The 19,903-nt window shown below is 43.7% G+C and overlaps 1 protein-coding gene across 5 annotated transcripts in view; it reads right to left on the bottom strand.

Annotated features, from left to right (window-relative positions):
* Window positions 1-19,903, bottom strand: part of LOC139628878 (receptor-type tyrosine-protein phosphatase F) — a 162,208-nt gene that overhangs the window by 60,207 nt on the left and 82,098 nt on the right. For all 5 annotated transcript variants that reach the window (XM_071491014.1, XM_071491013.1, XM_071491016.1 and 2 more), the window contains exons 5-8: window positions 13,491-13,679; window positions 8,980-9,090; window positions 1,713-1,982; window positions 247-828 (exon numbers count right to left, since the gene is read on the bottom strand). In XM_071491014.1, coding sequence (XP_071347115.1) covers window positions 247-828; window positions 1,713-1,982; window positions 8,980-9,090; window positions 13,491-13,679 — 1,152 coding nt within the window. The remainder of the gene's footprint in view (window positions 1-246; window positions 829-1,712; window positions 1,983-8,979; window positions 9,091-13,490; window positions 13,680-19,903) is intronic.

The following is a 19,903-nucleotide window of genomic DNA, read 5'->3' as shown; positions in this document are numbered from 1 at the left end:
TTTGCATGACAAAGACGAATGAATGCACAAAAAGCCTTCTCAACACTTTAACACATGCTCTACATACAGTACATACACCTGGATGTAATATGGGATCTATGGTTATATATACATGTCTAATGTAAACATGCAAACTTCTACCTTGTCTAAATCTGCAAGCATATCTGGATGTATGGGCAAAAAACATCTATACGTTAACACACATTAATGAACACACAGAACCACACACACTGGTTGGCTGCTCACCTCCCTGCTGGGTTTTCACTTGCAGGATGTCAGAAGGTGGCCCGTCACCTACAGAGGTGAACCCCAGCACCCTGAGGCTGTACGTGATGTCAGGAGTCAGGCCCGAGATGGTAGTGAGACTGCTGTCATCGGTGTTGTGTTTCTGCCAGGCGCTGAGTGGAGCCGTCAGGTCCGAGCTGTAGTAGACCCGGTAGCCCCTGATTTGCCCGTTGGGTTCCTCGGGCGGTTCCCACTGGACCAGCATTGTGCTGGCACTCAGCATGCGTGCCTGGACGTGCAGAGGTGGCGAGGAGGGGGCCTGTTCACCGGTGCGCGTCTCCACGGGGTCGCTGGGCGGCCCACGGCCAATGTTGTTGACAGCCATGACACGGAACTCATACTCCGAGTAGGGGCTAAGTCCGCCGATGCTGTAACGGGTGGTTGCCACACCTTCCACCTCCTGGAAGCCGTTGTCCGAGGACTTGGCTCTGTATTGGATCATGTAGTAGGACACAGGTTCTGGATTCCCAGAGTCCCAGGTGAGAGTCACACTGGTGGCTGTGGTCTCTGTCACAATGAGGGAGGTCGGGGGCTTTGGCAAGGCTGAGAAGTGAGAAGCAGCCTATTAGTTCTGATATCATGAATGGACGTTCAGGACTTGTGGGTAATTTGAGAAAAACTGGATGTCTGACACATTTGACACTGTAATTTAGAAAATGTAGAACTATTACAGCTACACTCTTGTGGAGAAAATACATGACTCCATGATTCTCCATTCTGTTACTCATAGCACTGAAATAATTGTTTCATAAGCTAATCCGTATAGTGCTGTCAGCAGCCATTATCCCCAAATGAATAGCAAAGCCCGACTGAAATTCCAATTTTGTGTTTTATAACCGGTCCAGCTATTACTGACAATAGGAGAAAATTGCAAGAGTGGTTCCCGTTGTGACTGAACGACAAATAACAAATTCAAACAAAACAGAGGGTCTTCATTATGGCTTCCTTGAAGAAGGGGTCTGGATTGCTGTGGTCCCTCTAAATGACTGTGACATTCTGCGTATTGATCAGCTGAGTGGGAAGTGGGATCGATACATACGACGACTGATAAGAAAGGCTGCAATTGGTACACAACACAGACGCATAGTCACATACACACAGGCGGCTGGAGATACATCCATACAAATACTTGGATATAGAGGAAAAAGGAACTCAACAGACAAGCAGACAGACACATACCAGCCCAGACGTCAATGCTCCTTCACAAAGCAACGAGTTTCACCTCTCAGCATCAACAACAACCACAGGCCACAGCAGAGGGGCAGCAGTGATTATGTACAAGAAGTTTCAGAGGCCATTTGAAAAGCGCTTTAGTCAGTTCTTCAACATTTCATTATGTTTTGTTTCAATCTGCAGTGACTCTAATAAAAAGCAGAGTTCACATCGCTGCCCTCTCACAGATGAGTTGATAGAACAACAGCTCTCACCTTTGACAGTAACCTGAGCTGTGGCTTCGATCATGCCCAGAGAAGAGATGGCCACGCAGGTGTAGTTGGCCGACTCACGGATGTTGGTGACCTCCAGCACATTGCGTCCCAGAGGCATCTCCTCCTCCTTGGTCAGCTCCTCCAGGCCCATCATCCACTTGACGTAAGGCATTGGAGAGCCGACCGCCACGCAGGTCAGATTGATGCTGCCACCCGGCATCACCTCCTGGTTGGTGGGTGGAATGGAGAATCTGGGCGGGACTCTGCGCACTGAGGAAACGAAGAGGAGGGGAGAGGAGTGAATAGGTAGAATATGTCAGGTGTTCTGTCTTGATTTCATGACTGGTCTGGCGCCATACGACACCACGAGGCTGGAAGCTGACTAAGAAAGCAGACAGAATGGAGGGCTGATTGCTTTTGTCCGAATGTGCAGACGAGCACAATGGGAATAATAGGACTGTCACAAAATGGCTCTGGAAACTCATAAGAAAACTTTGAGGGGGTGTTTTATCCTCTCGCCTACAAAAGGGAATATAATCAAAAAATAGCCCAGTTTTGCTGGAGACTGTGTCTGGCCCTCTTTTGTCAGAGTGTCAAATGGTGGCGAGAGTTGCATCACTGAGGGACCCTGTGGAGATGGCATTGTTTGATTTCTCCTCCTGCTCCCTCTCTCTGGCTCCTTCTGCTCAGCCTGTCTTTCTCACTCTCTCCCTCTCTTTGTGCAGTTCTGATATGCAGATAGGCTGACATTAAAAAGGGGTTCCCATGGAGACAAGAAGGGCCCGTTGACGTCGCCAGGGACAAGGCAAACACCGATGCAGAGGCTCCATGCAATACTGAAAAGCTGGCCCAGAATAAACAGGCAGCCAGCATTTACATATGACTTGTTTTCTATCTAAATAAAGATACACAAGAAATGCTCTCCGTATTTACACACTTTAGATCTTTTTCTGGTAACTTTTGGCAACCACAACAAACTTATCTGCTTGACACGCTGAAGAAAATCCTACTTGACACCGCTCGGTGAACATCCATCAGTGTCAGACCTGTTAAATTTACGACAAGCTGAACATTACCACAGCATGCGCCGAATTGAAGAAGGAGGAGCTCTGACTTCTTTAACCTTGATTATGGAGAAAGTAAAGCCAAGCCAAACATTACGCTCTCAAGCGAGGACACATTATTGCTGTTCCACTACTGCTAGTTGTATGTATTCAATACATAACGGCATGAAACCATCCCTGCAGAATTTATGCAGCTTGTTTCCCCTAATGCAATACAACACCTCTGTGTCTCTCTGGAAAAAAAGCCCTTGACTGTAATTGCTCTTTTGCACCGGTCTCCATGAAAATGGATTTTCAAATGTGAGTCTCCCTCCACCTTCCCTTTCTCCCCCACCCTCACCCCTCCCCCTCCCCGATCTAATTTGAACCGGAACGTCATTACAGCCATGCTTGTTATTCCCCTCATTATGTGGTGAAATGGAAAAACACAAAAGCACCTTTTGAGATTCCAGTCAGGAAAAGGCTGGTTCTCTGGACTGCACTATAATAAGGGGGACCTGGTTCACACTCATCTGAATTTCCCCAAAATAATTGAGGAGCTGTATACAGACCTGCTGCTGTTTTTTTTTAATCGATACAATCATGTGGGCTTAAACTACTTGGCTCGATATCTCATAAAAATATTAACATCCCAGGTCTGAGCTGCAGAACAGACAGAATAATGCATGTTTTGGAATTAGGTCCTCGAGTTTGTTTTACACAGTTTGAGAGATAAATCAAAACTTGACAGCAAAGAAAAAAATCTATTTGACACAGGGAGCAGTAAAGAGGTCAGCAAAGGTTTAGAGACAGAGCAACGATGACTGTCTAACATTAATACTAATCAGAATACAAAGTTTATGAGATGACTCAGTGAACAAGGAGGTACAAGTCATCACATAATGAGGAGGGTTTCATGCAGGGAAAAAAGTCACACACATTAACAGTTGAGAAAGATAAACAGATTATCAGCCATGACATCTGCTTTCTGAAGTTCACGGGCATATGGCTGATTTTTACATGCACAGACTGGACAGACTGACTAGTGTTACCAGCCTGGGAACAGCACGGGGACGACATTCTCAGGCAAAGCATGCACAGGAGCTGAGGAAAGATATGGGATGAGATCATAAGCCAGAGTACGCTGGGGGACGGAGATAAAGGGGGGACTTGGTCCAATTTTCTCATATAAATGAGTGAACATCTGAGATCCACTGTGACAAATGCACGACAGAAGCGTTGTATTCTACTTATGTCCGTAGCCACATGTCTTCTCACACAACTGCAACATCTCCAAGTGCAGCTATTCTTCCACAACATATGCTTATGAAAAAGTGGAAGCTGAGAGGAGCGGGCCTAATGCAAGACCATTAGGGTCAAATTATCTGTTATTCTTTCATGATTCCATAGACTAAACAGCGCTAAGAGCAGTCACTCAGTGGGGCCTGTGTATATTGAACACTTAATGTTGTGAATAATTCATGGCGTGCGGTTAAGTTTGGAGAGGTGCTGTGGAACAAAATGACTAGAGGGCAGGTAATTGTTATCGATTCCCCCGAAGCCTCTCTCCTGTTGAGAGCGGCTTGGAGAGACGGGATCCAGGACTCTATCAAAACCACAAAATAAGCCCTGTCTCCACTCTGCCTGCCTGCTTGCTGGATACCTATAAATTTAACTGCCTTGACAAAGTGCCCAAGGATAGCAGAACCTGTTCAGTGAATCAATATCTGAGCAAACTGGCACAGAGTCAGCAGGCTCCCAGGCTTCCTGGCAGCAGCGCCGGGCTACCATGATGGCTGATCATCCCCCTGTCAGCACGCTGCCAGCTCATTCTTAAATATTCTATAGGTCAGCTCTTTGCGTGGCTGTGTTTTGCAGATGGTAGAAGTGAAGAAATAATTTCCAAAACATTACTTCTGGGTGGCAATGTCAATGTCAATATTCATTAACTCTAAAACAGAGACTCTAAATACAGAGAGATCAATTACTTTGTTGATGACTAGTGGTTGTGTGTATATTTCATAAGAGGACCTTCAACGTTACATCATAAACTTTCTTTTCCTGCAGGACCTCCTGCTGCAATGTCACATGGAGATGGGGTGGGGGTATCTTCTCATTAGACTAACATGCACCTATCATATCCTTCAGTCTCTGGGTGGAGGATGCCCATGGCAGTAAAACAGACATAATCCCCTAAGAACGGCTTTGTCAGTTCTGATACCCATGTCCCTCAGTGGGAGAGCTGGGGTGTTGCTGCCTAAATACCTGACAAATCCGGTTGCCACCTGAATAGCAGAGTAATCCGTAACACACCTCTGATGGGCCTGCAGAGGTGGATGGAAAGGCTGAGGGTGAAAGGAGCTATAGTTTTTGACGGATGTGGTTGACAGTGACACTATGGGTGTGGTTCGGAGAAATGCACAGCAACATGACAACAGAGATCTAATAATGACTTAAGCAAGGTGTACAGGGGGCTCCGTGGGTAGTTTTTGGCAAGGCTAATCGAAACACAGTTTGAGGGAGTGGCACTAGAAAGCATGCAAGAGCTATTCAAGGATTCATGCAAACAGTGAGACAAAACGACACAGTTACACTCTGCGGAGGATTAGGGAGAGCTATTATTAATATTTTTATTTTTCAAGGCGGGGATATCGGTGTCTTCATCAAAGAGGCTCGGAGGGATGGTTGGCCTCACCTAAAATCTGCATCAAATTGAATGGAAGGGATTAAAAGTGAAAATGACCAACCTTCACGCTGATCTGTTTGTGGATGAAGTGATTTGATGGAGGTGAGCGATGGAATGAAAAAAATACAAAGTGGAGAGGAAGACAAGACAGTGAAACAGAACAGTGTTTCCATAGACCCAGAGGAGGTTAGTGACATGGTACAGATAAGTGAAGTAATGCACACATACAGGACCAGGGAGGGAAACTCACTTTGGACACTGATTTTTTTTTATCATTCTTCAGCTTTATCATTGAATATTCATTATTTTGTTGCAACTAATAAATGAAATTGTCTAAATTCAAAACATCTTATTTATTACTGTGCAGTTAAATGTGCTGAGTGGTAAAGCTGAATACCTGTATGGATCATTATTAACAACCACTTCAGTTTCCTTCAGAGGCCTTTAAGACCTCATGTAACCTTTGGATATTTTATTCACTCCTTCATACCCACTCGTTGATGTAAGGGACACTAGATCCCATACCTCATCTTTTTCTTCATAAGACTGACCTAAATTGATCATTTTGTAAGTTTCCCTCCCTGACACCCCCGCACACACACACACACACACACACACATAGAACAGCATGAAGATATTTTGGTAAAAGAAAAGCCCAGCTGCAGCACTTTATCCTCTGTGACATATTGACATGTCACATGGATATATGAGGGAGTGCCAGCAGACAGAAGCTGACATCCCTCCTCCGTTGCGGGATAAGCACTTGACAAACGAGCGCTCATGCACAATCACAGGACGCTTCTTGTGATTCTGCCCACGTTGATGGAGTCCTCCTTCAGAGGGGGGGTCACCAAAAGCGACCCACAGCAAGCGAGGTGCACACGCACACACTCTTAATGGATGAGAAGTGGAAGGACATAAATAGATACGCAGAGAGGAAGGGGAAAACAATCCATGAGCAGATCCCCCCCTCACACACCCTCACCCACAAACCCCCTTCCTCCTCCATCAGTATCAACATCCCCTCCCACACAGAAATATGAGGACATCACTCTCTGGTGGCTCTAAAATGTCAAGACAAGGGTGGTGGTGCTGGCAGCGCGTGTGTGGACCTGCAGACAAGAACTGGATCAGGTGGCGACGGTGAGCGGGAAAAAAAACCAACCAAAAACAGAGATAGAGTCACAGAAACAAAACACCCACCTGTAACAAGCACAATTAATGCAAGTCTGAAAGGGGTGTGTGTGTGTGTGTGTGTGTGTGTGTGGGCGAGTGTTACGAGGGGGTCGTTAGAGAACAATAACACTATTCATTCTCCCACGGGAATATTTTCATATGTCACCTTCAAGTCGTGGTAACTTTATTGACATTTCAAGGTTACACAACGATTGTTCTACCCAGGAAGGATGAAATTCTCTGAAGGCTCAACATTTAATCAAGTGATAGATTCTAACAGCCTCCTCAGCAGTGAGAATGGAAAACTGAAACACAGTTAATCTCAGCATTAAACTACAATATCCTGTACATCCCAAGTATTAAGAATCATACCACTATTGTATTCATCTGTTCACAGCGCGAGCTTCATTTTAACATTGTACAAGAGGTTTTTACAGCCTGCTGCTGCACATCAACACTAAAAAATTTCGCAGCTGTCCAATGACCTATTTGCTTCCAATGGTTGTTATGTTTACAAGTTTGAGCAGACGCTGTAAGCCCCTAAATCTCCCCTCTGGTGTCTTCGAATAGAAGAAAAACATATATCAACAGGAAAGGAAGAGGGGCACGTCAAAGGCCACTTGTCTTGAGTCCCTCATGTTTTAAACCCAATCAAGCAGCCCAGTGATAACACAGCCCCGGGTCCTGTCTCCTCATTCTCGCAGCGGTAACAAAGACAGAGTGAAAACATGGCTTGAGCCTTTGTTCTCCATTCCAGACAAGAACACTTTTAAAAGGTTACGCTTGGTTTGATTTCTATCTCTCCACTGGTGTGGTGAGGCTGGCGGAAAAGTTGGTGTTGGGGGCCAATGGGTTGACAGCTACCTGGGTGGTGTTACAGACTAGCTGGGCCTGGGGGCCCTGCTGGCGCCACGCCGCACAACAACTGTAATTACCTCTAAGGGGGAAAAAAAGGCCACGTCTGCACCTGTGACAGACATGCCCTGATTAATAGACGAGCCTTACATCCCTTCCTCGCCTTTCCTATTTGGCTGACTACCTCCCCCTGTCAAGATTTAAGATCTAAACCTTCTGGAGCCCACAGTGTTTAATCTGTAAATTTGATGCCGCTTTGGCCCTTGAGGATGATTTTACCTCTGGTTTCTGTGATCCAGGAGGAGGAGGGTCTGTCTGCTGCAAAAACATCTTTCCTGGATACTTTCCTTTAAGGAAAAAAACTGCTGCTAAATACTAACAGAGCTCATCTAAGTGAGACGGAAGTTTGTTTAAAAAGTTGCATCGTGATTCAAATTAGGAGGAAGAGCCAATGGGATCACTGATCTGCAAAATAGCCTGTAAAACATTTTCGAAGTGATAGCCAACATGTCTCTTTCTTACCCTGACACTTTCACTCCCTCCTCCCCCCTCCGCCCACACTAACAACTGGAGCAGCTATTCTGTTTCATGTACATCAGACATGGTGGTGTTATCCACAGGGGCTGACCTAGACTACTCTCTCCCCTATACCAGCTTTTTCCAGGACGGGCACAATGGTGCCTTTGCCCTGCATTAGTCTGCTCACAGAGACACCACAACAAAAACAAACCCTGAAACTCCAGGCCCCTCCATGCCTTTAGGAGCTCTGGGTTGTGTGTGTGTGTGTGGGGGGGGGGTAATGGAGACTTTCGATACAGTCAAAATAAAAACGAAAGGAGGCCTGCCTTGGCTTTCAATGCCAGCACAGGAAACGTTTCACTGCAGTTGTTTTCACAGAGGCCGCACCTGGAGGATGAGGTTAGTTCACTGGGGAGGGAGGAACGCAGCAGCAAGGTAACGGTGAGAGATTTAGTGGCAGGAGAGTCAAGGAGAAACAGAGGTATAAACCGTGGTCATCACATGGGGAAATTACACAACAATTAAAGGCCAATTCAAGTGTTTTCATTCATCCTGGCTGATTGGAGCTCTGCTCAGGTTGAAGGTGGGCAGAGGCATGCTGGGAATTACTCCACGCTCCAATAAGAAACACAATGGTTTGTCCCACCGATGGCAGGTGCAACAAAGCTGCCATCGGTGAAGTGAGGAAGATGTCAATCATACACAGTCTGCACACTCCCACACACTCCTGAGAAGAGCCTTAATCACCCAAAAATGACTAAAAAAAGCACCTGAGTGGGCGTACTGCTGAGGGGGCACAGTCACTGAAAGGAGACGTTCTTTACGGGGACCGTGCACTCACCGGTGCACAGCCGCTGGTGAGTGAACAACATTTACGAGCAAACAGACAAGAAATTTTAAAGGGTTGCGTAGTTGTTTGTGGTTTGCAAATGCTTCACACAACAGAAATGACTGATTAGTTCAAGAAGTGAGAGATGTTTGAGTTTACCTCGGACGTAGAGATTGGCAGGAGCAGAGTAACGGGTCCCAGCACTGTTCATGGCAACACATTCATATTTCCCCTGGTCGGACTCCTCGCTGTTCTCAATTTGTAGAGCTCCTGCGAAGAGGATTAACAAATTTAGCTGTCTTGACAGTTGTGGAATATGAGATGTAACTTGGCATGAAACTAAAGCATATATCTGTACAGTGACTTGCAAGAGAGCCTGCAGTCAACCAGTCTAACCCAGTCCATGTGTAATTAAGTGTCTTAGAAACAGACGCAGTTTTGTCAAGAAAATGCTTACGGCAACACAAGCATTTAGCTGATTTAGCCAGTTTAAGGAAACTGCTAACAGAATATTTGCCTAGTCGTGTTAAGGAGAAAAAAGACCATGACCGGGGGTCAATTAATCATCTGAATAACATGTCACAACCATCACAGTCTGATTAGGCCTTCTGCTAATGGAAATAATTGATAAACCAAAGTGTTTATGTCATGGAGGGTTATCAATCTCAGCCAGTTGTGGCTACACTGCACAACAACATCAGAAGAATTCATGTAGTATCTAAAGAAGTGATCACACTGCTGCAGCTTAATATCAGCAACTGTGCAAACTGCGTTTTACAGTTTCACCAGGGGACATTATTATCAGGAGGAATGCTACTGAGAATAATGTTCTCAGAGATCCCTAATGACATAAAAAGAAAACGTGACCATATTTAAGTCTAGGGTAAACGTTAATGCAATGTTTGTTTGAACAGTTCTCCTCAGTCATTATTTCCCTGATGGCCTGAGATATTGATCCGAATCACTGCCAGTGCAGGTATCTTTTCTCCAACCTTTGTTGAGTACGTATTTAGCAGTGAGGCCATTATTGTGTTCTTTCATTATCAACTATTTGACCATGTCTGACCGAGGCCCTCAAGGGAGATGCTCCTCTGCCAGATGGCCCAGATTAGTATTCACAATCCCAAGTAGCTGTAGTCATCAGATAGAAGGCTAACATGTTGTTTCTAACAAAGCACGAAAGCCCAGGAGACCTCCCTCGATGTGCTCAGTTTGACACTCCATGTCCATAACCATCACCTAATAATTGCTACTGAATTGCAAATGGCCGACAAGTTATAATTTGACAAATTGAAAAGAGACCAACAACAGAAAACTTACCTGCATCCCGTGATTTACAAAAAAATACATGTTTCAAAACAAAACTATTTCTCTTAAAGAGAATAGAAATGTCATAAGTGAGTGATAACACTTATCACGTCTCCAAATCGGCATGGTCCTAGCAGGAAAGGCAACCAGCCACCATGCAGTTTGAAAATGATTAAAATACTCAGTGTAAGATGAGGTCAGGATACATTTTTTTCACATCATGCAGTATGAGATGAATGCAACAAACATGTTCACCACCAACCGTGGGGGACTCGACTCAAGATGAGACCAAAAAGAGGAGCGAAACAGGGCGGGGCAGCGACATGTGGTAATACCACCTCAGATCTCATGACAACACATCCCTCCAAGGTGTTTGCTCGGCTTGCTGAGCTCATCGCTGTCTGATTCAGCGCTGACACGCACCTGCATACTAATGTCAGTGTCACCAATCTGTCAATCTGTCCGCTCCCCCGTGGGAGAAAACAGAGTGAGCTCTGCAGGAATGGAGACGGTTTATGGTACGACAGTTGTCAGAGCTGCAACATTAAACTCCTTCAATTACATCCAACTCAAACACTGGTAGCTCGTCTGCGAGGTGATTTCACTGCTTTATGGAGCAGAAGGGACACCAAAGCTGCCATAAGGCCACCTCAACTCCTAAAGAGTTAAACATCCAATTGATTATGGGCTGTATCAGGCGCCCTGGACACACAAACACTGAGACAGACAGCTGGTAGTTCCAAATGTATTCAGCTTGCCCCCAGACGTCCACTATTTACCTCACTGTTGTCGAGTGGAATCGTGCTTTCACTCGGGGGAAAAGCATATGATTTCCATAAAAAGGGGTTGAAGCTTCCACCTTAACAATCTCGACCAGGCATCCTGTTCCTATGCTGGGGGGCAGTGCTGCATAGGCTGTATGCAAATGCAGCCATTTCAATTTACATTGAGGCTGCATAGAGGAGGCAGGTGGACCCTCTTGTGGCGATGGTGGCCTTTCGTTTAAAATGCAATCCCTCGCCCCTTTTCTGCTGAAAAGCCAGAGGAGAAGCTGTAGCCGGAAGATGTTTGTTTCTGTGTGAGAGTGTGAGAGTGTGTGTGTGTGTATGTGTGTGTGTGTGTGTGTGGGGGGGGGGGGGGGGGGGGGGGGGGGTTCATTTCTAACAGTATAAGGAGAGCCTTGAAAAAGCTCATTTACAAGATAACACCTTGGACTTGCTTTTGCATTTTCATTCTCCTGACATCAGGGTTGGTGATCATTTGTTTGTTCAGGAGCAGACGGCAGACAGGACATGATCAGACAGAAAATGTTGGGAAGAGACGATGGAGGAAGCGGAAGACGGTGAGTTGGCGCGAACAGCGTGAATGCACCTGGTGATGCGGCGTTAGGGGAGGAGGAGGAGGAGGGGTGCAGGGGTCTGATGTAGATGTGAGGGAATGGTGCGGACGTGATATTTTCCAACACACTTTATTCATCATCCTTACCTCTAATTGGTGTACCACCTAGGTGGGAGTAATTTCGATGCAAACAGGGTTGAGAGATTAGTTAGTAATCCACTTACAACAGTGGGAGAGAAAAACATGGCTTCTCACAGGCCACAGATTTAAAAAAAAATGATACAGCATAGAAGCCACTTAAATGCAATGTGACAAAGTTCAGTGTACTTAATGCTATGGAGCAAGTATAAATGTTGGCCTGTATATGCTGTCTGTAAATGTCCAAAAAACAACATAGCCTTTGAGAGGGATCCCTCTGTGAAGTAAAATGCTGCTACTTCAGTGTCTGCAGACAACAGCTACACCCACATGTGTCCTTACTTCACAGCAGCTTTGGAACAGTATGCAATTTAAGCAGTTTCTTTTAGTAAGCTTTCTAAGTTAAGATAACCCCCCCGTCTTTGTACAGACTGCATTTATGCAGATAGCAGTTAGTGAAATGGGCAAGAGAAATGAATGAAAGTCATACACGGTAAATAGAATGATGCAGGCAAGAAGTCTTCAGGACAGAGGTATTAAATTGAAAAGAAGTTAGTATCTTTTAAATAGTGGATGAGTTGGATGGTGTGAAAAGATAGACCCAATGTGTGTGTGGGCTCACTGTGAAGTGTGAGAGTGTGATGCAATAAGAGGAACTGGGTCTGGCATTTCTGTTAAACTGTGGCAGCAAATTAATGTGCCTTTTCTTGCCATTGCAAAAAAAAAAAAAAATAAAAAAAAAAGGCCTAATTTCAGGTCATGTGCAGTAATGTAAATCCTGATATGGAAGCAGATGTCAAGAGAAGGGTGGTGGATAAAAAGAATTGTTAGTCTGAGGGCATTACATATCAGCACATTTTCAGGCACTCTCACTATATATGAGACAGAAAACTAATTAAAAGTTTGTTGCTAGAAGAAAAAAAAAAAGAAGAAAGAAATCACAGTTTTATGCACATTTTTATCCCTGCTATAAAAACATAATCATACAACTAAGTAGTTGTGTTAATATCTAATTTGTGGTAAATCTGTATCTAATTTGGGTTGTGCTTGTAGCAGAGCCACAATTTAATATTGCAAGAACATGGACAGTCCGAGCGAACACGCTCCAGTGACCTGTATCCGGCTTCCACTGGGCAGCTTTAGTGCCAGGCTTTTTCTGGAGTGGCTCTCATCTTTAATCTTTGGGGCCTCAGACCTGCAGCCTGGCCTCACACTGTCTAAGTGAGGTAGATTTAGCAGGAAGTGACAAGACTGGACCTGGTCAAAAGCCACTAATCTTTCCACCTTGCACCTTTTCCACTTGATCCAGGTCAGCCAAGCACTGTGTTTATTTATCAAGTGGACTGATCCTGTGAACAAAGAGTACCTCATTGATTTTTTTTTTTTTTTTTTTTTTCCAAGGTTGAATCCAAGCTAATACATCATCAGCTGGCCTCATTGTGACCCAGCTGCATGTTTAAGAGGGGATTAAGGATTATTTGATATGGTGAAAATTTCTCTTTCTTTACTTTGGAAGGTTACAAGCTCATATATCACTGTCAGAGATGGCAGGAACAACTCAGTCCAACTTCTGCGTTTCTTTATAAGAGGCTGCAGCTGTTTTGAGGAATAAAATCCTGTAAAAACTCAGCCAACTAATCAAGGTGACAATGACAAGCTGAATAAAACTTTCATGTCCTTTGTGATGAAAGAGAATACACAAAGTCGTACATGACAACAAAGGCTTTTGTGTTTGCACATCATCCTCATGTCTAACCTGACTCATGTCTGTTGGCATTTAATGTCATCTTCTACCCTGCGACCTGCCTTTGCCATGAGTTACATGTTCTATATGTCATGTAGAGTAACATCGTAAAGAAATGAAATCAGATCAAATCAAACAGTACCTGAGCGAAGCTGTTTGATGCGCCCGTTGCTGCTGCTGATGTCCACAGGAAGCATGTCCTTGAACCAGGAGATCTCTGGGTCTGGGTTCCCGCTGGCGGCGCACAGCATGGTGGCAGTTCTGGTCCTTTCAACCACCTTCAGTTGAGGACCCATATCGATGATGGGGAAGCCGTGGGGGATCTGGTTCTCTGGAAATGTGCAAAGGTGGATTTTGAGTATAACCACAGGCACAGAGCAAGAAAAAAAATGTATAAGAAGAAGAAAAGTGTGTTTACAAAGAGACTCTGGCTCGCAATAGCTTCCAGAAGTGTTGAGTGTATCAAAGCTGTTGAGCTTGCAAGGACAGAGAAGAGGATGAAAGAGAGCAAATACATTTCAGGTGCGATAGGCTAAACAATACTCAGAACGCACACACACACAAAATTTAGTGAAAGAACACAAGAAACTGCTGGGGATTGGTACACCTGATGCTGATTTGGATTTTAAATTTGGTTGAAAAAAAAAAAAAAACAATCCTGTCTCTGATTGATTATCATAGCAGGCTTATTACCCAGCACAGGGCGTCTCAGGTTTAGACAGAGGAAGGATAGTTGCAATCTGCCTCTGGGTACCCATGCATAAACGAGCCGCCTTAAGCTTAGCAAGCTAAACAAACCTATTTGAATAATCCACCTCATCATAATCAGTGTAACAGCATATCCATGACAACACATTATGTATAATCCTTAAAGCAGAATTCTGGATCCAAAGGTAAAAGGTTGTTGTTCGCACAAAGATATACTGATATCATATCATGAGTTAACATGGATGTTTTTAATAAAGGTGAGCAAACTAGGAGCACCTGGGAAATGTAACTCATTTTGAGGACGTAGCAGAGCATCTATTATCATCTTTAAGATAAAATGCAATCCACATTTAGTCTCTTAAATGAAATGTAAAGTTGCATTTCTATCAGAAACTCTCACCGATCTAACTGATCCCAGCTGGCTTCTCCTGACCTCACCCTCATAATAAATCCTATTTTCACCTCTTAACCCCAGGACAACCTTAATAAAGAGCAAGCACTATGGTCATTGAAAGGTCTAATTAACAGCTTGCTCTCAAACATTGCAACCTCTTTTATCTTTCTCCTCATATGTGGATGTGTCCTTGGTGCGCTGATGAAAAGTGCTAATGATTGTAACTCCTGCCTTTGGTTCAGAATGAAAAGAAACCTAAGTGCAGGTTAACAATGAGCAAAGGATGGTTTGTCTGCAAGGATGAACAACATTAATACAACACAGGAGAAATAAGAAGCTTGTGTCTAGAATGGGATTCAATGAAGAATTCAATGTCGCTAAATCAAATGGCCGGAACAGACGGGTCCACTAAACATTAACTAATGATTACTTGAAAATGAAAATGTATTCAGAAGGTTTTCTGTGAGGATAGGTGAGGAGAACAATATGTTGTTGTGGAACAAGGTATTTAATCTCCAGCTACTCCACTGGAGTGGTCACACATGCAAGACCATCATTGTAAATATATGCTTTCATAACTGAGAGGGAGAGAAAAAAAAAGCCAGCATCCTCTGCAAACCTCCCAGATTAATTGAAATGTAAAGGTTGTTCACTTTACACTCATCAGAGAAAAACAAGCACCTCCTTTTAAGAAGGCTGCCTGCATGAGGAGTTATAAGTACACTATTCTCTTATTGGGATAAAAAAGAAACCCACTAAATACCTACTACTGCCTACATTTGCTCCACCTAAAGTATTATCATTACGCCTTTTGCCTCCATCAGTAGTGAGGCTGTCTAACTTGAGATGGGATCACTTGGCTTGTCTGAGACAAAAATCCATATGTAAACATATATGGCTGGAGCAAGCACACGAGCAGCAGTGTTGTTCTTTGTTCTCGTCTCTAGCAGAGCAGCCTTTCCTCCCTTCACCCTTGTGTTTGGCCTGCAGCCCGGATCGTCTCATATTCAAATGTAGTTGACAGATCTCTGCATGCCTTCTTATCTCTGTGGCGAGGTTCACTTCCTGTCTAATGATACAGGATTCGTTTTTCAGACATCCCGACCGAAATCAGGATACCTCTACAAAAGATACAACTACCGCACAACGAAATAATACTGTACAATTTGTCATTGTATGAATAACGGTAACAGTAGCGCCCTGCGTTCCTCTGTGGTTTGCTCCGTCTAACCTTCAAAGAGAAAGAAAAGGGAAAATGTAGAGAGAGAGGGAGCGATGGAGATGAAGAAAGGAAAAGAATCAAAGAGAATAAATCCTGGTAGATGCACATCCTACATACTGTTGAACGTGTAGCAATTTTCTGGATGAGGGTTTATTTAGAGGACAATAACAGATTCCTCTGCTATTATCCCTTTAAATGTGAAACATGGGGAATTATACTAAATGTAGAAGGAGCTAAACTCCAGTCTCACCTACTTAATTCCCCTAGAATATGTTCATAATGGCCACAGACCACCTGACAGGTGGTCTCTTTGTGGCTGCTGACATGGACCCTCTTTCCTCATGTATGCACTTACAGGGGTGGGAGGCTTAGTTGGTGTGGGTTCATGAGGTTGTGTTCGGGGACAGTGGGCTGTGTTTGGGGACCTTGCTGCAGAGCTAAATTAGGTACTCAGCTAGTCTGTGCAGTGATGCAGCAACACCATCTGGATTTTGGAGTTCCCTGAAAATGCCTTTCATAGATTTTTTTTGTATTTATATCATATATTTAATCAATTAATATTAGCAAAATGTTAGTTTTATTTCCTAGGAGTTATACAAAATTTAAATTTTTCACAGCCTTGAACTTGCACAACATTTGTCCATCTGTCAGACAATGAAATTGATGAAGGACAAAAAACTTATGAATATAGAAGTGTATGCAGGTGTGAATCAATAAATGAACACTGAATACACTGAATTCCACTGGCAAACATTTCTATAAGTCTACAGCTTTTGATAAGCTCAAGCATGCACATCAAAAAAAAAAAAAAAAAAAAAAAAAAAAAAATCTGTACATTTTTGAGTTTATCTCTCCCAGCACACTCCTGTGTTCATGCATCAGGTCATGCATGCTGTTTGCACACCTAACACATGACCAGGCCTCCAAAATCTCTCCATCTCTCAGACAGAAAATGGTGCAGCTTCCCTCTAGGTCTAGTATATTGTAACTATATGGCGGAAACTAATCGATTGAATGGGGCTTGACACTGCCCTGTCAATCAAACCTAGCCAATTACCTCAGGGGACTGTACAGAGGAGGACTGACAAGTCCATACCATATTTTAAGGTGAATTTCTGAAGATTTGATCCATTTCCTCCACACTATGCCAACAGCAACTTTATGGTTTGTAACATACAGAACGGACGATCTTGTCTTACTGGGGGGGAAAAAGCTACTTATGCAGTGGTGTTTGTGCAACTATGTCTTTCACCGAAGAAATATCAGCACAGGATATTTCCCACCAAACCCTCTTGTGTCGGTGCCTATGGAATATTTATGATTTGGCTTATTGGCAAATGTTCCTGGGCTGTGAAAAATGCAAACCGTTGGTAAAACAGGGTGAAAGACCCCAAAGGAGTTATTACACGAGTCAGCGCCCCTGTCATATCAGGAAGCACAAACAGGGAATAACTTAAAAGGCAAACAGCTGCTGCACAGCTTATACATGAATCAACCCTCTACTCCTGCTTAATGTTTGCATTGCAGGTGAACGGTTATTACGACTGGTGGAGATTTCTTTCACAGTATGTCTGATTAGTGCACCGTGGCTTCACTTGGTGTCTCAATTCCACCACGGGACATAACAGAATTGAATGGAAGACAGGCCGGGCTGCATCTGCAGTGAATGTTATACATTTGTGTTGCTCGTCTTCAATGTTATTCCCAAAGTTCCTGCAGTTGCGGTGAGGTGTGGTAACCAGGTGGAGTAGAGAAAAGCAGCTCTATTTCTTAAGCAACAAAATGGATTTCACTGGTATGGAAACAAAACAAAAAAATTAACTGTAATACTTGAACAAGATAAATGTATATAACAACAAAACAAAATGAAACCAGATATAATAAATGTTTGTAATCTAGAGATTTGACCTAGAAAGGTTTTGTCCTTCAGGAGAAAAGGCTAAACTTCACTGCTTTAGATGAAATCTGGCTGTACAGCCCCATTGTGCTCTCAAGGGCCAGGCCAGAGACTGATGATGACTGATGTCTTTGACATGCTGGCCCCTCACATTTTGAGCCATCCTGCCTAAAGGAGCCTAGGTTTGCAAATTCACTGTGATTCAACTCAGTGAAATCACATCCTCTGTACTCAGAATATGTTAAACCGGTGCCTGATCGAGCACAAGCTGATTACTTTTACTTGTTAAAACAACCATAAACAACATTATAACCTTTGGTTTTAACAATTATTTGTTAGAATTTGGTTTGACTGTCAACATAATACTCAGTGTTAAAACTGAAATTTCTCTCATAGTTGCAAAACTGTGCATCCTTCATCTAACATAGCTTTTTAAAGTTGTCCTTGGCTTTTATTTAAAAAAAAAGAAGTTCTTTCTATGCACTTTTTAAAGATCTTGTTGAGCTATTGTGTAAGATTTGAGCCCTGTCTGTCTCTTCCTACTACTCCAACTCCTGCGGCTGGCCTTGTCTGCCAACTTGTCATCCCAGGAAGACAAAGACATGCCTTTGTTCAGTCCGCTTTAATTTGAAGGGAAAAGAAAAGGGTTGGGGAAATTTGGAGAGAATCCAATGAAATAGTGCAGGCAATGCAGGTTGATGTTTGTCAAGATAGAGGGCATTTTTAATAAAAAGGTCCTCTTGTGCTAGAGTGTAATTCATCAAAAAAAGCTCCTCTGTCTGGTCTGGGCAGGAAAATACGAAGAACGCGAAAATCCTACGATAATGTCAAGAAGAGCCTCCATTACTAAGATGAACAGTGCTACAGGAAAAAAAAACAATAACAACAAAAAAACACCAATGTCATGTGTGACATGTCGGGAGTTTGTGTTCTACTTCTCAATCTAACTATCACACTGTTAGACAAACTGCAGACTGAAGATATACATGCTCCATGCAAACCTTTTCCCTGTGACTGATGCAATGTAGTGCAGGAGATGTCTTGCACTGAGGATCCCAATCTGTCTTAAACCAATGATAGTTAATGGCACTCTGTTGTGTTTGTGAGGTGCCTCTGTGATACAGTTGTTACAGCAGAAAGTAGTGGACACGCCCTGGATTTGCAAGTGAGGAAGGCCAGAGGCAAAGCCAGAAACGTGGAAGAGGTAAAGCTAGGTGCGCATGAACTGGTTTGAAAAGTAAATAGGACCATTGTTCTCTCAACAGCCATTTACCATGCACAGAGTCGTACTGCAATATGAGCCAGCTTAGCAGATGAACTTGTTTACAGAGGTTACAGCAGAACAGTAGATAAGAGAGGGCAGAAGGGAAAGGCTTAATGTGGTTTTCGGATTGTACTACTCAATTAGGACAGCAGTGGGGGCCGTAACTATACACAAAAGGCATGCGGAAATATTGGCAACATAATTTCTACAGAGAAGAGGCACTAGTAATATGGTAATTAGTGAAATTAAGAAAACATGATACAGTCATCATAAACTATTGTGTCAAGGAGGAGTGACTCTGCTGTAACAGCCACGGGCAGGTGAGGTAAGATTTAGATGAGAGAAGGAAGGGGAAAAAAAAAAAAAAAGAAGTAAAAAGGAGAGAGGAAGGGAGGAGAAGAGGAGGGGGCAGGGGAGGGGTGCATACCAACCTCCTGCCAGCTCCAATTACCAGTGTGAGTGGAGCGTGGCAGCTAGGGCGATGGGTCTAATCAGAGCCCTGCTGAAAGAGACCCGTCCCTGTCCTCCTGTCCCACTGGGAGGCTGCTGGAGCTCAATCCCACAGTAACGTCAGCCAGCGTTTTTCCCTCAACCCAAACACACTCATCTCAATGGGGGAAAACACTCCAGACACCCCATCCCCTTCATAACAGGGGAGCCCTGACATAGTGCCACAAGATACAACAGTTCTGCATAAAAAATGCCTGCCTCATTTCCATCTCAGTGTGCCCCTGGTATCTCCTTCCTTCTTACACTCTCAAGTGCATAAAGTGGTGAATGACATGTTCTGTCATGAATGTTTTAAGTGCGAGCTTCATCAGAGAAAGGCTCCCATACAATCATGAAACATACAACAAAACACTGCTTGGTGTGTATAAGTACAAGCTGCCCACAGCATCTCGCCTCATTCCGTATCAATACTTAATCTAATTCAGGATCACCGTGTGCCATCAAAAATGAAGGTGATACAGTGAGACGCTCTTAAGTTATTTAGCTTATACATCTGAGCTGATCTCATTTCAAGCAAGAAATAAAAGGCCTTATGATCTCCATGTGTGCCTGTTGCCAAG

Source organism: Trachinotus anak, unplaced genomic scaffold (genome assembly GCF_046630095.1).
Source record: "Trachinotus anak isolate AG129_WGS33_773 ecotype Australia unplaced genomic scaffold, CSIRO_AGI_Tana_v1 ptg000012l, whole genome shotgun sequence".
NCBI classification, from domain to species: Eukaryota; Metazoa; Chordata; class Actinopteri; order Carangiformes; family Carangidae; genus Trachinotus; species Trachinotus anak.
The sequence above is the reverse complement of the archived record's forward strand: the minus strand, read 5'-3'. Positions and strand labels throughout refer to the sequence as shown.